Raw genomic sequence first — 16580 nt, forward strand, 5'->3', positions numbered from 1 at the left:
TTTAGAGAAGACTTTAATAATCACTTCCAACGTGTGAATACAAAGCAATTTTTCTGTACAGATCAAGGAGACGAGTTAAAACAATTTGTTACAATTTAGTACCTGGAAAGTGCAAAAAAGTACATTTCAAATACGTCTAAATAAAAATCCATGCTGTACATTATATACCGTATTCATAAATAATCACAGATATACACACACATCCATTTTGGTGACAGTCACAGAGAATGCAGCTAAGGTAAGACACCGAAATAGTACTTTTTCCATTGACTTCTAACGTCGACAGGTTCTTGGCTCCCGCTGAGGCAGCGGATGTTAAGTTAGTCTCTTGGAATGATCCCGTTGATTTTTATGCATAAGGTATGAGGGACAATTAGCTTTAGAGTATTTTGCAAACAACGCACATCTTTTTACAGTACCACCGCATCATGGGATAAAGGCACTCCATTCTCCAGTCGCAGAAGTCGCTTTTAAAAACAAAACCTTTTTAATAGTACTGAGCTTTTTACCAACAACCAGGAGGAAAAGAATTAAGAGTGATCCGTTCCTCCCTAGTTTTCTAAAGCCATGACGAGGGTGAGCCCCCATCACGGAATGCAATGGTGTGATGTCCAAGGTAAAACTTCTTCTCTCATTCGGATATAAAAAAAACAAACAAGAAAAATGTATGGAAAAAATTTGGTTGACGAGAAAATCACAAAGAAACCAGTGATTGTACATCCACGGGGATGGAAACTGTATGTCATTGTGAGATCAACCATTAATACAGGTCACGTGCAGGTAAAAAAACCCAAAACCAAACAAAAAAAACAAAAAAACATTCACAAGCTTTTTTTTTTTTTTTCTTTCCTCCCCCAAATAATTATGGCGGAAATGGTCGGATTAAAAACAAACAAGATAGATCAATCAGGTGGAGGTGTTGTAGAGCAGGTGATGAAAGCGGGGGGGGGGGGGGGGGGGTGTAAGAGAAGGAAGACTATATTGGGGATGAAGGCTCTTTCAACTGGAGCGGTATTGCTGTTAATAAAGTCTTTATTACAGCCAAACAAACAAAAACTACCGGAACTTATAAATAGACACTGTTTCAAGTAACTGAAAAACATTCAAACAGGTTGATGGAGAAGGCGTGGCGCCCCCTGGTGCGCTTCTTCTGCCTTGCAATCTCTTACACGTGAGCGTGTTTTGAGTTAGTGCTTTTTTTTTTCTCGTTTTTCTTTGCTTGTAGTGGTAAAACACAGCCGATATGCCGTTGTCATATCTCGTCTGCAAAAATGGACCCCCCCCCCCCCCCAAAAAAAAAAAAGAAATTACAGAATTTAAGCTTCTGATAAACACAAAGAAATCCGCAGAAACAAACAAAAACAATTATTTAAAAAAAATAAGAGAGCGTAGGATGAAGGCTGAGTCTCGAGGCCAGACAGACTCTGTACTACTGCATAAAAAAAAGGCTGCTCGGTGTGTAAAAAAACCCCAAAACAAAACAAAAAAAACCTCGACAAAGTCAACAAAATAAAAGTTCTAAACTAGAGGGGTGGGAGGGTGGAGAGCAGGGGGTGGGGGAGATGAGCACTCTGTCACAGTGGGAGTTTGTTGAGCGGTAGCACGACGTGCAGCTGGGAGGGGAGAAAGCCGTCGCCGGCGCCCGCACCGGGGGACAATCCCATCTCCCACATGATATTGTGGGTGTGTCCTGGGTATTATGGATGTTGTGGTTGGCGGAGGAGCGAGGGGTGTTGTGGGTGTTATGGGTGCTGTAGGCATTGTGTGGTGTTGTTGGAGTTCTGGGTGTTGTAGTCTTGTGGGTGAGTTTCCGATTTGGTAGATAATGTGGTTCTGCCGGGTGTGTGTGTGTGTGTGTGTGTGTGTGTGTGTGTGTGTGTGTGTTCTGGGCATTGAGGGTGTTGTGGTGTTGTAGGTGCTGGTGGGTATTGCAGGAGTTCTGGGAATAGATGTTGTGGACGTTATGGGTGTTTTTGGACTTCTGGGTGTGTTGTTGGGGGTGGGGCAGCCAGATGCTGTGGCGTTCCAAACTGTTCACCCCTTCATCGCTTCCTACTCGCCACACAACACCACCACCCCACTCCCCCTCGGCCGTTTAGCCGCTACGCATTATGGGATATTGGCGACGGCAGTGCAGACACTGCGCGACGTCATTTGGCTCACAAAACAAGCCGGTTTGGGACAGAGCCAGAGAGGAAGAGGAGCCAGAGAGGAGGAAGGGTGGGAATATGCAAGGGAGCGAGGGATGAGGGTGAGGGGGGTCAGGGGGTGGGCTGGCTGTGGGCGTGGTACTCCGTCTCCCCTGAGGAGATTTGGGTGAGCCTCTTGCTGGAGCCCCACAGCTTCCTGGTGATCTGGCCAGAACGCATCTGAGGAAGAGGAGGAAGGGAGAGAGGAAGAGAGGCCGGGGAGGGGGGGGGGGGGGGGGGGGGCAAGAGGAGAGAGAGCGAGAGCGAGAGAGAGAGTGCATGAGGATAGGGAGAGGGGCGGGGGTGAGCCATGAATGATTTTGTGGCATCAGCTCATCCGAGAAAATCGTTTATGACATGTACAAGCTGGTGAAGGCAAAATTGGAAATCATATATAAAAAAAACAATCAATCAGTGGATCAATTAATTCAAGAATAAATAAAAGCTGCGAAGCGGCACCGAGTGCAGGGGTGTGGGGGAGCGGGCAAATAAACAAACCAACAAATAAAGTCTGCATCAGGGGTTAAATCAGTCCTCTGCAGTATCCATGTTATTCCATGTGGACTTCCTTGGCACGGAGATATTAGTACACAAAAACAAAAATCAAAATGTCTGCTTCACTTCTATTACTATACAACTATGGCTTGAGTATATAGGGAAGCCGACAGGTTTTGGTATTTGTGTTTTTTTTTTTTTTTAATCCTCAGGAAGGGGAGCGAGATTAACGCAGGAAGACGGTTTTCCGATAGTTCACAGTATTAAGAGAAAGCCTGTGTGTGTGTACTGCAGTGTGTGTGTGTGTGTGTGTGTGTGTGTGTGTGTGTATGTGTGTGTGTGTGGATTCTTCAATGTTGCTGGACAAATACTCGTAGCGATATTCAGGGATATAATACATGACGGTATCTGCTTATAATTTCTTAATTTTGTGCAAATGTACACGTGGTCAAAAACGTATCTTGAAGGGGAAAAAGGACATTCGTAGAGAAGAGCTGGGCGATATGGGCAATTTTATCATCAGCAATAATTAGGGGAGTTTTATTCAGGGGAAGACTTGGAAATTTTGCATGATTCATTTATCTTAATCTATTTTATCTGCATCGGAAAATTCAAATCTGGTGTCAAAGAATCCAGTGCAGACCCGGAACTAGGTGGTAAAGTTGAGTATAGGCCACCAGAGCAGACCGCTCAAAATACTACTCCCTCTAAAATTATTATATATTTTTAACACATCACAAGGAATTTGTGATCACACTCTTCTCAATGTTAAGTTAAGACTGAAAAAGGGTTGTTTCAGCTATGACGAGGTCTTTGTTTAAGATTTCGTCTTTCCGGTATTTCATCTCTCGCGTTCTCTTCTTCGTTCATTTAGAGCAGTGTTTTATCAGGTGTGCAGTCAATTTTTCTTGTTCCAATTCCGCTTAAAAAAATGAATAATGCAAATGGGCTCTTGTGTTGCAAGATCAAAATTGCAAGGCTGTCCTAATTCATCAATTTCTTGTCAGGATAGCAGCTCTGTGTTCACCAGGACAAGCACAAGTTTACACTGTGCGAGACCCTTTTGCAGATCATTATAATAATAATAATAATAATAATAATAAGCACAGTTATACAAGTCTGTGGTGTCACTGCAGGGTTATTTCACGGTTAAAACTGGGACGTGGCAGAAAAGGTTGGGAAACACTGACTAAAACTCAAAATCTCTTGAATATTTTGAATCGCCCAGCTCTGGTGTACGGCGTCTAGACGGCAAGGTGTGTGGGGGTTCAATGAGGTAGTGGTCTTAGTGGGTGGGGTCGGGGTCCCTATGGCCTCTTCTGCTCGGCGGGGTTGGGCCGGAACACCAGCTGGTCGCGCTGGTGCAGGAGGCGGGCGGGGGAGCGCACGCGCAGCGGGGCCAGCAGGGGTGTGGCCATGAGGGGCGAGCCCTCCAGGCTCTGGGCGATGTAGTTCCGCAGGGAGCTCTTTACCTCAGCCGGCTTGCCCACGCCCACCATGATCAGCTTGCCGTCGTCCAGGCCCACCAGGGCGTGGCTCTGCTCCTTGGTGACCGACACACAGCGCACGGCCACGCGCATGGCCATGGGTGCTACGCATAGAGACAGGCTGGGGGCGAGGGGTATTAACATTAATACAATATATACTGCTTAATATAAACATTAATATATACCACATACTGAAAAATACACAATACAAAACACATTAAATAATGGACAGTGCAGCCAGCAAGTCATTGTCACAAAATAACAAAATATCTTATGTCTGTGTTTAAAATCCAACATTTTAGATTGCAACAGAACTTTAATACATTAAACTATGGAGGAATATACAAGATCATCATGGATGAAAAAATAATAATAATACGTACATGCGTGCGTGCGTGCTAATATTATTGTTATTTTCATACATGATGATCTTGTATATTCCTCCATAGTTCAATGTATTTCAGTTCTGTTGCACCCACCCACCCACCCACACACACATATATATATTTATTAAATCTAAAAGGACATGGAAACAGATGATCTGGTGGAATTTCAGAATTTCACAAAGTGATCTCGCTCAGCACATCATTTGCGACAGCTCTAGGTCCCAGAGGTGCCGGCTCTCACCTGTAGAGGTCTCGGATGGACAGGTATCCTTGCTCGCTGCCGACCACCACGTACTCCCCGGAGACGCACATGTCTGTCACTTGCTCCCGCAGCGACTCGCTGGCCAGGAGCTTCCCGTTCACCGAATACAGATGGAGGGCATTTTTATCCTGGGGTGCAAGCGGGGTGAAAGGAAAGGTTCAGGAAACCTCACTTCTACAAATACTGGTAGACCCGCAATCTCAGGTTCCATCCACACCCATCCCCAAATGGATCTACGGTACATCAACCACACTAACCTCAGTTAATATTCCAGATCTATATATTACATGTCTGTCTGTCTGTCTCTCTGTCTGCGTACCTTGAGTGTGGCCTTGCCCTCCAGGCAGCTGTGCACCAGCAGGTGTCCCTCCCAGGACACAGCCAGGTGGAGGATGGAGAGGGGCAGGGAGCTCTCGCAGGGCGGCCTCAGGCACCGCATGTACTGGCCCCTGCGCACCGTGTGGATGATCACCGTGCCGTCCTGGGAACAACCAAACAGCTCTATTGTAGAACAAACCAAACAAACACTAGGATGTTTTGTTTTATAACCTAGACAGGGTATAGGTATATCGTTCGGTCTTACCCGTGACCCCGACACAGCCATGTCCAGCTCGGTGCTGATGCTGACGCTGACTACCTCGTCCGTGTGTCCGTATAGAACCTGGAGGGGTTTGGGACAGAGACCCACGGGAGCCCCGCCCTGACAAGAGACACCCGTTAAGGACAACAAATGTGTCGACAACTAATGGCCACAACACAAAAGTGAACAGCAACAAAAGAAACTGTCAGGGAGCCTCCCAAATCCCTTACATCTCTCATTATTATTAGAATTTTTTTTTTTTTACCAATTTATTTATTTTACTCGTTATATTTTAATTCATCTCTTCCTCATCATGGCATTTGAATTTCACTCTCCAGAATCTATGGGGGAATCTATTTACACACATTAGTTTTTTGAAACTCCAAGTCTCCTCTGTGGGTCACTCATAACCGTCCTTTATTATTTTATTTTTCTCCAAAGATCTTTTATTTTATTGTCTCCGAAGATGACACATTGCTCAACAGTTTTCAGTTTGTTTGTAAAAGCTTGTAATTTGTACTTGTTTGTTGTTCTACTAACTAACCAGATCTAATTTGCCATCTACTGCCCCCTGCTGTACAACCACACCTTGCGTCTGCAGTGTGTAGGCCGGGCATTTTGTTACTCACGTAGTGTATGTTTTGGCCAAGGCAATAGAATCAGATGATGTAATGTGGTGAGAGCTACACAAAGATATTTAAAAAACAGATAAGAAGCCAAGTTTACTGACCTGCTGCAGCACCTGCCACACCATGCAGGTAGTGTCGCGGGACCCCGAAATCAGGTGGATGCCACAGTGGTCTGTCGCCAGGCACGTCACAATATCTAGGGAGACCGAGAGAGAGAGAGAGGACGAATGTGATCAGTCATTATAGTAGACCTACGGTTAATGAGTAAAAAAAATAAATTAATAAACTACAACGACTTCAACCAATGTCCTCACTAGTACACCTTGTGACGAACTCTACGCCTGAAATAATGAATTTGCCATGACAATGATGAGTAACAACGCACACTGGTTTTATTTTGGTCATGCTGACAAATTCAAAATGGATACAGTCAAAAATGGTTCTGAATGTAGTTCCATTTAAAACGACAAAGATGTTGTTTCCATTTTAACTCCTCATAAATACGCAAGGTGTATCACTTAAATAACTTATAAGTTTTTGAGATGCTGGACTGTGTGTTTTCCTCATTTCACAGGAGCTAGGCTAGTTGATCCCATCAGCAGCCTTGCATTAAGCTGACACAGTTAGCAGGCAACCTATCGCTATCTCTGTACAAATGAAGTTTGACCTGAAAAAAACCCCAACTTATTTTTACTTTTATCAATTCCAATACAGTCAATGTTATAGTGCCTCCAAAGAGGCACTGTTCCATCACAGCTTGGAGGTGGGACCCTGGGTCTGGACGTGCACGTACCCATGTGTCTGATGTGCTGACCCACTGTCTTCCCCTTGACCAGAGACATGACCCGAAGGCTATTATCCCAGTGGCCGCCGCTGAAGAGCAGCTTGCCGTCGTGGGACACAACAAACAGGGCGGCCGTCAGCTCCACGCCGGGGGAGAAGGGTCCCGACAGCACCCTCTGGGTCCTGGAAGAAAGTGGGAGGGGGGAGAGGAGATGTAGCTTCTTGAAAAGTACAGCAAATGTTGGCATCACTATTTTACCGCCTGGTTTGTAGTGCCGAAACTGTACTGTGTGTGTGTGTGTGTGTGTGTGTGTGTGTGTGTGTGTGTGTGTGTGTGTGTGTGTGTGTGTGTGTGTGTGTGTGTGTGTGTGTGTGTGTGTGTGTGTGTGTGTGCTCACTTAGGATTGCCCACAGTGGGGTCCTTGATGAAGGTGAAGTAGTTGGAGATGTTCTTGTCGTACGGCAACCAGCCGTGGGTCCCCAGTAGGCAGTTCTGACTCACTGTCACCTTTTAAAATATATCCCATAACAACAAGCGTTATCGCACCACAGCAACTTTTTCATAGTGCTAAGAACTCTTGGAAGGAACCGTCCTTTTCTTTGTGTCCGCACTGCAGGAATGAGGAACATTCGTAGTTCCTAGAGCTCCGTTTTGAGGGATATTTTAGCTCTTACTCAAGGGCAGGGACTAACCGGCACAAGGGGAACCTTCAGTGACAGAAGTGCACGGTGATTTGTTGAACCCATGAGCCAATGAAGCACCGGCAACCCGTGTAAAATGGTAACAACTAACAACGTAAGCCAAAAATAAGACGTCTTTATTTACACACTATTTATGAAAAAATTATAATTATTATAATTAGGGGACATTTAACTAAGTTGCATTAGTTCTGCTAAAAATGGAGAAAGGGTTTGAAGGGTGAGGGTCTCACCATGGTGTCGGGGCTGCCCTGGCTGATGAAGGAGTGGGACTGGTTCTTTGGTACGACCACCTTCACCAGCGGCACATTGTCACTGATGCCCTGGAATAACAGAACAGATTTACCAACAATATATTGTATACAGGGTACAATCCTCTATGTGTTGTTGATGGTATGCCTTTTTCAGGAACTCCTTTAAACATTAAATGCTTTAATATTTGTCGTTGTCTTATTATCCACTTGTTCGACACAGGATTAGTGTATTATAATATATACAAATACACGTACAGTATACATACACTTATATATATATACACACATATATATAGCCTCTAACCTCCACGAAGAAGGACTTGAGCTCGGTGAGGTGCTCAAAGATGCTGAGTGGACAGGCGTCCAGGCGACTCTTCCTCCTCTCCACCTCGTCCAGGGGCAGACGCACGGGGTGGGGCTCCTGGATCCACAGAAACACAAAGTGACGAAGGACAACTCACTCAGGTGGTCAGATCTAATCAGCCTTGGATCTGGGGTCTTAATAACCAATAATTACCAGCTTGGTATCCAGTTTGTCAAGATCATTTTATTCACACAGTCCTCAGTGATGGCTCCACTCTCAAAGGAAATAACAGCTCAAATATGCTATGACTGACTGCCAAGGCATTAGGAGCTATTTAGGTAGATTATGAGTTATGTGGAAAGTTATTTTGGAACTATGTGAATTTTGGTTTTATGGCTGCAGGAAATGCTACGCGACTGTCTTTCGTAGCTGCTGATATCTGGATTCATTTAAAAAGACGAGAATTTATGTTGGGATACTTGTTTAAAGTGTTGAAATGTTTTTTTGTTTGGATCTGTAAAATCAATCAACTTGACACAAATGTGATAAAACCCTTCTGTTGCGTACATTAAATTGGTTATTTATTGAAAATCTAGATTTCTTAGAGACAGATTTACACTGGATGAACTTTATGAATTGGCTGAAATTTATATGACTTGGCTTTATTAACTCATACTATCCAAGCGTTTACATTGTCCTTACGAGAAATGTCTCAATTAAAAATGCAACTAGTGTGTCCGTCCCAAACCTTAATGAATATACCTGGCTGGTATTTCCCATTCCCAAGCATGTCATTTGGGGTGTGTGTGGGTACCTTCAGCAGCTGGCAGGGGGTCTGTCCGAAGTTGCTGATCATGCCTTCCAGGGCCTTGCGCTCCTTCTCATCGGTGATGGCGTCCAGGTCCACTGCCCCTGTCGCACAGCACCGGACCAGTCACTTAAGAGTATGGACTGTATTGTACTTCATAAGTACAAGTAATAAGTAATCTCTTATTTTGTCCTTAAATAAGTCTCGTCTTCCCTCTAAAGATACGACACTTTGTCAGTTCAGAGGTGGGCAGTGACTAATTAGATATACTCAGTTATATGTACACTTCTGGTCAAAAGTTTAAAAACACCCCATTTTTATTCAGTTTGATTTTACAGAAGTCATATTTTTTTGTCTTTTACGTCATGCTGTTGTGAAAAAATAAGCTTGAGTCAATAATTTGACCCAGTGAACCGTTTTTTGACAAGCTTCTCCCAAGTGTTATTTCTACTTTAAGTTTGGGGTCAAAATAGAAAATAGTATGTTGATATACCAAATGTAGATATTACTTTCCTTATTTTTGAGTCCATTTTGGGTGTGTGTATAACCTGTCTGTGTTTTAACTGACGGCCATACCTTCGTAGGTGCAGTAGTAGAAAACATTGAGGGCCTCCACGGCTGCGGGGCCCCTCTGCTTGTAGCCGAAAATCAGATCGATCCACTTGTGCAGGTTAGCAGACACGTACTCCGACTCCTAGTGAGTGAAGGGCAGGATGCAAAGAGATGGATGGAAGAACGTTCCATCAAATAGGGCATCTTAAAGCTGCATAAAGCAATATTTCTGCGAGTGAACTTGAATCAGACTCCCTGTAATGTGAAGGATTGCTCGCTTGCATGATACTGACAATTATCTCCCTAATCTAGCGCAACATGTGCAAGAAGCGCAGAACTACATGGTACAGCTACTTGTTTGGCAACAAAGACAACATGTCAATTTGTATTTATTCAATTTCACGGAAGTGCAGAAATGTTCAGATTCTGATCTGCCAAATGAAAATTACGTCTGGAAAGTCATTGCCATAAAAATCTTTGGGAACCCCTGTACTAGACCACCAGCTGCAGACATCCTGTTGTTCCCCGCAAGGCTTTTCACCAGAAGATGAAAGTTTGTTCAGTGACAGTTTTCCGACTACTCTAACACCACACCGATTTTTGAAAGCAGGCCGCAAATATTCCCCAATTCAGAATGTTTCTGGGAGGAGTAGCTCACCAGGGCCTTGCGGTGCTTGTAGATGAAGTCCTCTGGGGACTTGGCCCACCTGGGCAGGACCACGTGGTCCACCCGCTCCTTGGAGATCTGCAGGCGACCCAGATCAAAACCTGAGAGAGATTTCTGTTGTTAATATCTGAGATAGGCCTTTTGATACAATATTGATATCTTGATATAAATATACTAGACATCACCTTGGATTCAGGTATTAATATTGCGATATTGTTAAATGTTCTTAAATGTTGTGATAATGTTAAAGGCTGCATTACGGTAAAGTAATGCGATTGTAACGCTGCTGCTTCTCACCATTCAGGTTTTCCAGGAACTCTGGGAAGTAGAAGAACTCCGGGATGAGCTCCTTGACGTCGTTGGGGTTGTCCATGAGCGCCTGCCACGTGGCCGGGATGGAGTGGAACTGCCGGTCAGCGCAGTCGAACCTCAATGACGATAACAATATCGTTGAGACTAAATGTACTAAGTGATACACAGCGCATTTCAAGCTGGTGAAATGTTGAGTGGTTTGGGTGGGTGTTCTCCCTTACCGTCCGCTCTGGAGCTGGATGTGCAGCGAGGTGAAGGGCTCCATGCGGATCAGGTAGTGCATGACGCCGGCTGCGTTGGAGTAGTGGGTGCCGTAGTGGAACCTGTCGATGGTGCCCGTCGGGTCCTCAAAACTCTCGTACCTTTGGGTGGGAGGGGGGATCATTATCTGGACATGTGCAGGCTGTCCACAGTCTCATGAGATTTCTTTCACTTGACAGTTTTGAGTATACTGTAGTTTGTTCAACATACTTCTCCCTGACGGCTTTGGCGTTGCGTTCGTTGAGCACGGCCACGGGCTTGGAGAGGTCCCTGAAGACCCGCGGATCCAACAGGTCCAGCTCCTCTGAGGTGTAGTCTGCTAGGATCCAGGGAAACTAGAGACGCGCGCACACACACACACACACACACACACACACACACACACACACACACACACACACACACACACACACACACACACACACACACACACACACACACACACACACACACACACACACACACACACACACACACACACACTTCAATCATAAAGGTTGCTACTGAGACAAAGAAAAATCAGAGTTAGCTTGATGGGAGACAAAGCTGTTATTGCCGTACCACTGGGTACTGTGATAAGTCATTGTAGGTTCTGCCTGCGATGGTATTGAGCTGGATCAGGTATTCAAAGTTGGAGATCTCCCGGTTCACCCATTTCTGTAGAAAAATAAATTAATTAATAAATTAGTGCGCCGGTCAAACCGTACAGAGTTTATCATTTGATTTTGTGAGCGGTTGCCGGGTGGCTGACCTGTGTGAGCCCGGAGGCCTTGAGGAGCTCCTGGGGGGAGCGGGTTCCGTACAGTCCCAGGGAGCGGAGCAGCAGCAGGCGGCTGTACACCTTGTTCCGAGCCTGGACGTCCAGAAACACAACAGCGCCGTCACAACTGGACGCTCATAACCGTCAAAGAACACGCAAAGACCTTTGGGTGGTGTTCCTGGCTCACCTCCTTCTTAAAGTTGAGGAAGTAGTTAGTCTGGTCGATGAGGAAGATCTCCAGAGCGGAGCGACGAAGGTTATACCTCCGCAGGTGGACCTCCCGGATCTGGGACAGGGGCCACTTGAAGTCATGGCCGACGCCTTTTGCAAACAACAACGAAAAGTTTGACTCCTGGCAACCTGCTGTTCCGCTCTGGGTGAACTTGCTTCTTGTTTTTAAAAAAGGAAAAAGTGTCTGACCTTCCTCCTTCTCCTGGCTGCTGTCGTAGAAGTAGATGTGCTGGGTGGTGAGCTCCAGCCGCCCGGGCACCACGTCCACCACCGTCACCAGCTCACAGTCCTCCCACAACACCAGCTTCTCTTTCTGGCCAGCCTCCTCCGCCTCCACCCTGGATGTGGAAAGAGTCCATCAAAACTTCAGAATAAACTCCTCTGACATTTTAGATAGGAAGATAGATAGATCGACAGATATTTTATTCACCCACAGAGGAAAATTGCTTCATTTTCTTGAAATACCGTTAGTAGCTTTGATTTGAGCAATAGAGGTTTTATTTCAATTAGGGGTGCCACGATTATTTGATTAGATTTTTGATTTAAACATAATGTATTTTCTTTCCAGCACTGACGGCTATGCCACAGCATCTTTCACACATAAGGCATTTTCACAACGCAATAACGTTTTCATAGTTCTAAAAACGTTTTGGAGGAACAGTCCCTTTTTTCTGTGTCCGCACTGTAGGAACTAGGAACATTTGTAGTTCTTAGAAGGCCGTTTTGAGGGACTTTTTTAGCTCCTACTCCAGGGCAAGGGCCATCCGGCACAAGAGGAACCTTCATTTACGTAAGTGCACGGTGATTGGTCAAGACGTAAGTCCACAGTCCCTCGCCGGTCCCTTGGACTGCGGACAGTCAGACCGCCTGATGGAATCACATCGCTCTGGGTGCGGACCAGCCCACATGTACTCAAAAAAATAACCAACAAAAACAAACATTTTTTTATTTATTGTAGATGTATTTATTTCATTTAATTTTATTTTCCGATATTAATTTAAGTTTGTGTCCCGATGCAGGCCCTTATTAAATCGGAACAAACGTTTTAATTCCTTGTTTTGATTTGATAGGAGTGAAGATTCAGCAACAAGATCGTTTATTTCTCGCCTCAAATTTGTTCAGAAACAGATTTTGGTGGACTGATAAGGTTAAATAAGTGAAGTTACGGAGAAAATACTATATGCCACTCACGCTGAAACTCTGATGTCATGTCAGAGTTCTTATTAGCAGGGCAAATGCAACCAGTAAAAAAGCCCTTGAAGGTATTTAGTTCTCGGGGGACTTCCCCAGTTTCTAGTTCCCCTCAGGGAGTCCCCAGAACTGTTCGATGCAAAAATGCCGATAGTTCCTGGTAAATTACAGGGATTACCTTTCCGGCACAGCAAGTGACTTTCACTATTCACACATGCAGCTACATTCAGGAAAACATCCGTCTTGCATCTTTTCACACATGCCATGATAATGCCGGAAAAGATGGGGCAAGGGACAGTCCAGCAGAAGTGACCTCCCCACCCACTATGCCGGAGAGCACTTATGGAGCAGCACTGCACGCAGCTCATTCACTTCAGCGCGTTAAGAGGATGTGTGTTGAAGTAGTACGCAGATAAAAATATGCCTATGAAACATGAAATCCTGAAATAAATAAACAAGCCAAGTAAGTGAGTAAATATTGCCAGACGGACAGGGTGGAGTCGGTGGGGCGGCCGAGCCCCTACGTGGGCCAGTCGAGGTGGGGGACCTTTTTATTTCGATTCATGGGATGTTTCACCACTTTCACTGCACTGCGGGGTTTCGTCAGACCCTAAATCTTTTGCCAAGTTGCCATTTCCAAGCGCGCAAAGTGAGAAAGCGAAATCCCTGCGGTGCAGGTGTGGTCTCACTGCCAGGAACACTCGCACACTCGCTCCGTCCCCCATTTGGAAAACAGTCCGGTTAGTTTTTTTAGATTTCATTTTGAATGTTTTGAATCAGCTATTTTGGAAAACAGTAAAATTTCTTAAATGTTTTGAATAGCCCATCACAAAGAAAAGGTCAGTCAACAGTTTTGATTTTACTGTTGACAGAGACAGTCCGTCGTTTAGTTGCCACATTTAACATCCCTAGTTTGTACATGTTTAAATAGCATAAATGGACCGTAATTTAAATAACGATCTAACAACGTTGTTTAATTGATAGAAATGCTATTAAAATAAAGCGGTGTATGTATGTATGTATGTTTGTGTGTGGTCTGTCTTTCTATCGCCTGACTGTGAACTGACTGTGTGCTGGCTGCGGCGGGGTCATCCTCGGGGAGCTCCAGGATGTCGTCCTCCAGGTCGCTGAACTTGACCTGCTTCACGGCCTCCAGCAGCAGAGACTCTGGGTTCACACTCTGCTGCTGAACGCCTAGTGGAGGAGAGATGGACAACAAGAAGTTTGGCGCTTGTTCCCAGTTTTATTTTTTTAATTTTTTTCATATTATAGGATAGGTTTGCCATTTTTAAACCCAGGCCTTTAAAATGTGGGTCACAAACCTTTCTGGACACTTAACTATTGGAAACTTACAACTTCTCACTGTGTTTAAATGCAGTGCATTGGGGCAAACGTTTAAGAGCTTGAGTTTCATATATATTTTGGAAAGTTTTGAAGTAGTAAGTGGTGCAACTTTTTTGTTTCTACAGTAGTCTCCTATATCGGTGCAGATACAGCCAAAACACCTGATTTGCGGAAGTGCAAAAGAGTCAATAAAACCTTGAAGAGCCTGATAAAATGCACCATTCACAACCATTTTCTTTCTTTTCAGTAGAACCTATAAAGGTTGACAATATTTTGGGCTTTCCTTCTTTTCCCAAAGAAGAATTTAAAATTTTTTAAAGCTTAAACATTTGGCCCACTGGACTGCATTGAAGCACAGCGAGAAGCTGCAGCAGAGTGGTAAGTTTCTCAACGGTAAAGTGTTCAGTGAGGTTGTTGCTGTGAACAGTTAGAAAATGATGGGAGCAAACATTTTAACATTTGCATTTTTCTTACCAAGGTTGTCTCGCAGGGCGCTGGCTTCCCGGTGAAGGTCGAAGTTGTAGTTCCGCACCAGCTTGAGCCTCATGCGGGAGTAGTTCTCGGCGCTGGACACCCTCCAGTGCATCTCAATCTGCTGCCTGTTGGACAATGCACGCAAACTGATTAAATTAAATACTTCTGCTTAACCTTGCAGTGCCAGTTTCTAACCTTCCCCTTTGTCGGTTTGCCTAGTTTAAATAAAATGTTTGCTATTGCTATTTCTTTTAATTTTGCTGACGATGATTGTGATTACTGATTAAAGTACTTATTGTAAATCTGATAAAACACCAACAGAACTGTGCTGGCCTTTCCGCTGCAATTACATTACAAACATGGCTTTACCCTAGCTTCCCTTGTATAACGGCTTCTAGCTGCACTGTACCTAAATCCCTCATTTTGTGAAAGAAAATATAACTGTTTGGGAGATATTTGTAAAATGAGTATATTTTTAACTTGAAATTGTTTGGCTAGTATTTATCTGCGCTGTTGAGAATTGGCACAAGCATTTAAATTCTAACATGACAAAGAAGAAGAATGTTTGTTAAATGTAAATATACCGTCTTCTCCATAATTATCCTTGAGCTGCTCTACGATGAATTATTGTCTAAACGAATCTCTTAACAGCAATCATTAAAAGAAAATCAATACATTGTAACAAAAATGTCACTTTTTTTTTTTTTTCTTTCAAATTGATATTCTGACATAACCGCCCGGAAGTACCTGTCGGCCCACGGGCCCCTCTCGCACACCAGTCCCCGTCGCGCCGCCTTCCACTGCCTGAAGGTGGCGCTGTTCTGACTGTGCTGCTGCTTCAGCATGCTGTTGTAGCGCAGGTTCTCCTGGCGGCTGCGCCGCGAGAAGGGCTCCACAAACTGCTCCTAAAAATGACATCAAAGTTTGAGTCGAGTACGCCTCTGTGTGTGTGTGTGTGTGTGTGTGTGTGTGTGTGTGTGTGTGTGTGTGTGTGTGTGTGTGTGTGTGTGTGTGTGTGTGTGTGTGTGTGTGTGTGTGTGTGTATGTATGTATGTATGTATGTACAACTGACCTGGAAGCAGATCTTGCTTTCACCCCGCTCACGCTCCCTCTTGTGCAGGCTGACCATGAAGGCCTCGTAGCACTCCTTCCAGTAGAGCGCCATGGTCTCGTGGCCCTGGCTGAAGGTCTCAATCTCATACTGCTTCATGTACGGGATGATCTGAAATTATGAGAGTACAACATTTAACTTTGGTAAATTGGGATTTGCGAGGTTGAGGTCGGCCCTAATTGGACCCTAATTTTAAGTTTTGGAAAAAACCTATTCAAGTTTTTTTTTTCTCCCATCAAAGGTCAAACAAATTTGGAAAAATTTATGTGGTTGCAAACATTTAATCATGCCCCCCCCTCCAGACTCTTGCACTTCTGCAATGAGCACTTAAAACCTGCTTAATAGTCGCCACAAGTGAGCCGTGCAGCTCAAACCGTGCAGCTCATGGCGTCTCACTACCAGAGAGCACGAGCATTTGTAGTTGACGGCCGTGTAGACGCCGTGGCAATATTCTCCTGAAAGACAGGGGGCAATGTGTATAAACCACCTGGGGAAAACTGAAAGAACTGCTGTAACTATTATGAAGAAGTCCTGAGGGCAGGATCTGAATAACTAGAAAAGAGCAGTAAAATTAAAATATAAAGTGTTAAATGTATGTATATCTATTGTAGTCAGTGCAGGGTATTTTATATATTATAGTCTTGATTTTGCGCAAATTGTCTTTGTAAACACTACAAAGAAGTCCCGAGGTATTAAAATTGTGCACATTTTTCGACAGAGGCAGTGGTCATCTGGTTATTTTTGTGGTCACGCATGTCAAATGCCTGTACCCGCTGATCTCTTCGCACAACCTTTTTAACA

General features: G+C 44.5%; 1 protein-coding gene across 1 annotated transcript in view; it reads right to left on the minus strand.

Annotated features, from left to right (window-relative positions):
• Window positions 1-16580, minus strand: part of nbeal1 (neurobeachin-like 1) — a 66625-nt gene continuing 50045 nt past the window's right edge. The window contains exons 31-54 of the mRNA XM_079996809.1: window positions 15741-15890; window positions 15416-15573; window positions 14669-14793; window positions 13918-14044; window positions 11849-11997; window positions 11616-11749; window positions 11420-11521; window positions 11230-11325; window positions 10879-11003; window positions 10629-10769; window positions 10393-10523; window positions 10087-10196; window positions 9453-9570; window positions 8883-8980; window positions 8069-8185; window positions 7744-7833; window positions 7210-7319; window positions 6822-6994; window positions 6130-6224; window positions 5403-5519; window positions 5139-5300; window positions 4799-4947; window positions 4157-4292; window positions 1-2369 (exon numbers count right to left, since the gene is read on the minus strand). Coding sequence (XP_079852935.1) covers window positions 2262-2369; window positions 4157-4292; window positions 4799-4947; window positions 5139-5300; window positions 5403-5519; window positions 6130-6224; window positions 6822-6994; window positions 7210-7319; window positions 7744-7833; window positions 8069-8185; window positions 8883-8980; window positions 9453-9570; window positions 10087-10196; window positions 10393-10523; window positions 10629-10769; window positions 10879-11003; window positions 11230-11325; window positions 11420-11521; window positions 11616-11749; window positions 11849-11997; window positions 13918-14044; window positions 14669-14793; window positions 15416-15573; window positions 15741-15890 — 3021 coding nt within the window. The 3' untranslated portion in view covers window positions 1-2261. The remainder of the gene's footprint in view (window positions 2370-4156; window positions 4293-4798; window positions 4948-5138; window positions 5301-5402; window positions 5520-6129; window positions 6225-6821; window positions 6995-7209; window positions 7320-7743; window positions 7834-8068; window positions 8186-8882; window positions 8981-9452; window positions 9571-10086; window positions 10197-10392; window positions 10524-10628; window positions 10770-10878; window positions 11004-11229; window positions 11326-11419; window positions 11522-11615; window positions 11750-11848; window positions 11998-13917; window positions 14045-14668; window positions 14794-15415; window positions 15574-15740; window positions 15891-16580) is intronic.

The sequence above is a fragment of the Zeus faber genome, assembly GCF_960531495.2.
Source record: "Zeus faber genome assembly, chromosome: 2".
Lineage (NCBI taxonomy): Eukaryota > Metazoa > Chordata > Actinopteri > Zeiformes > Zeidae > Zeus > Zeus faber.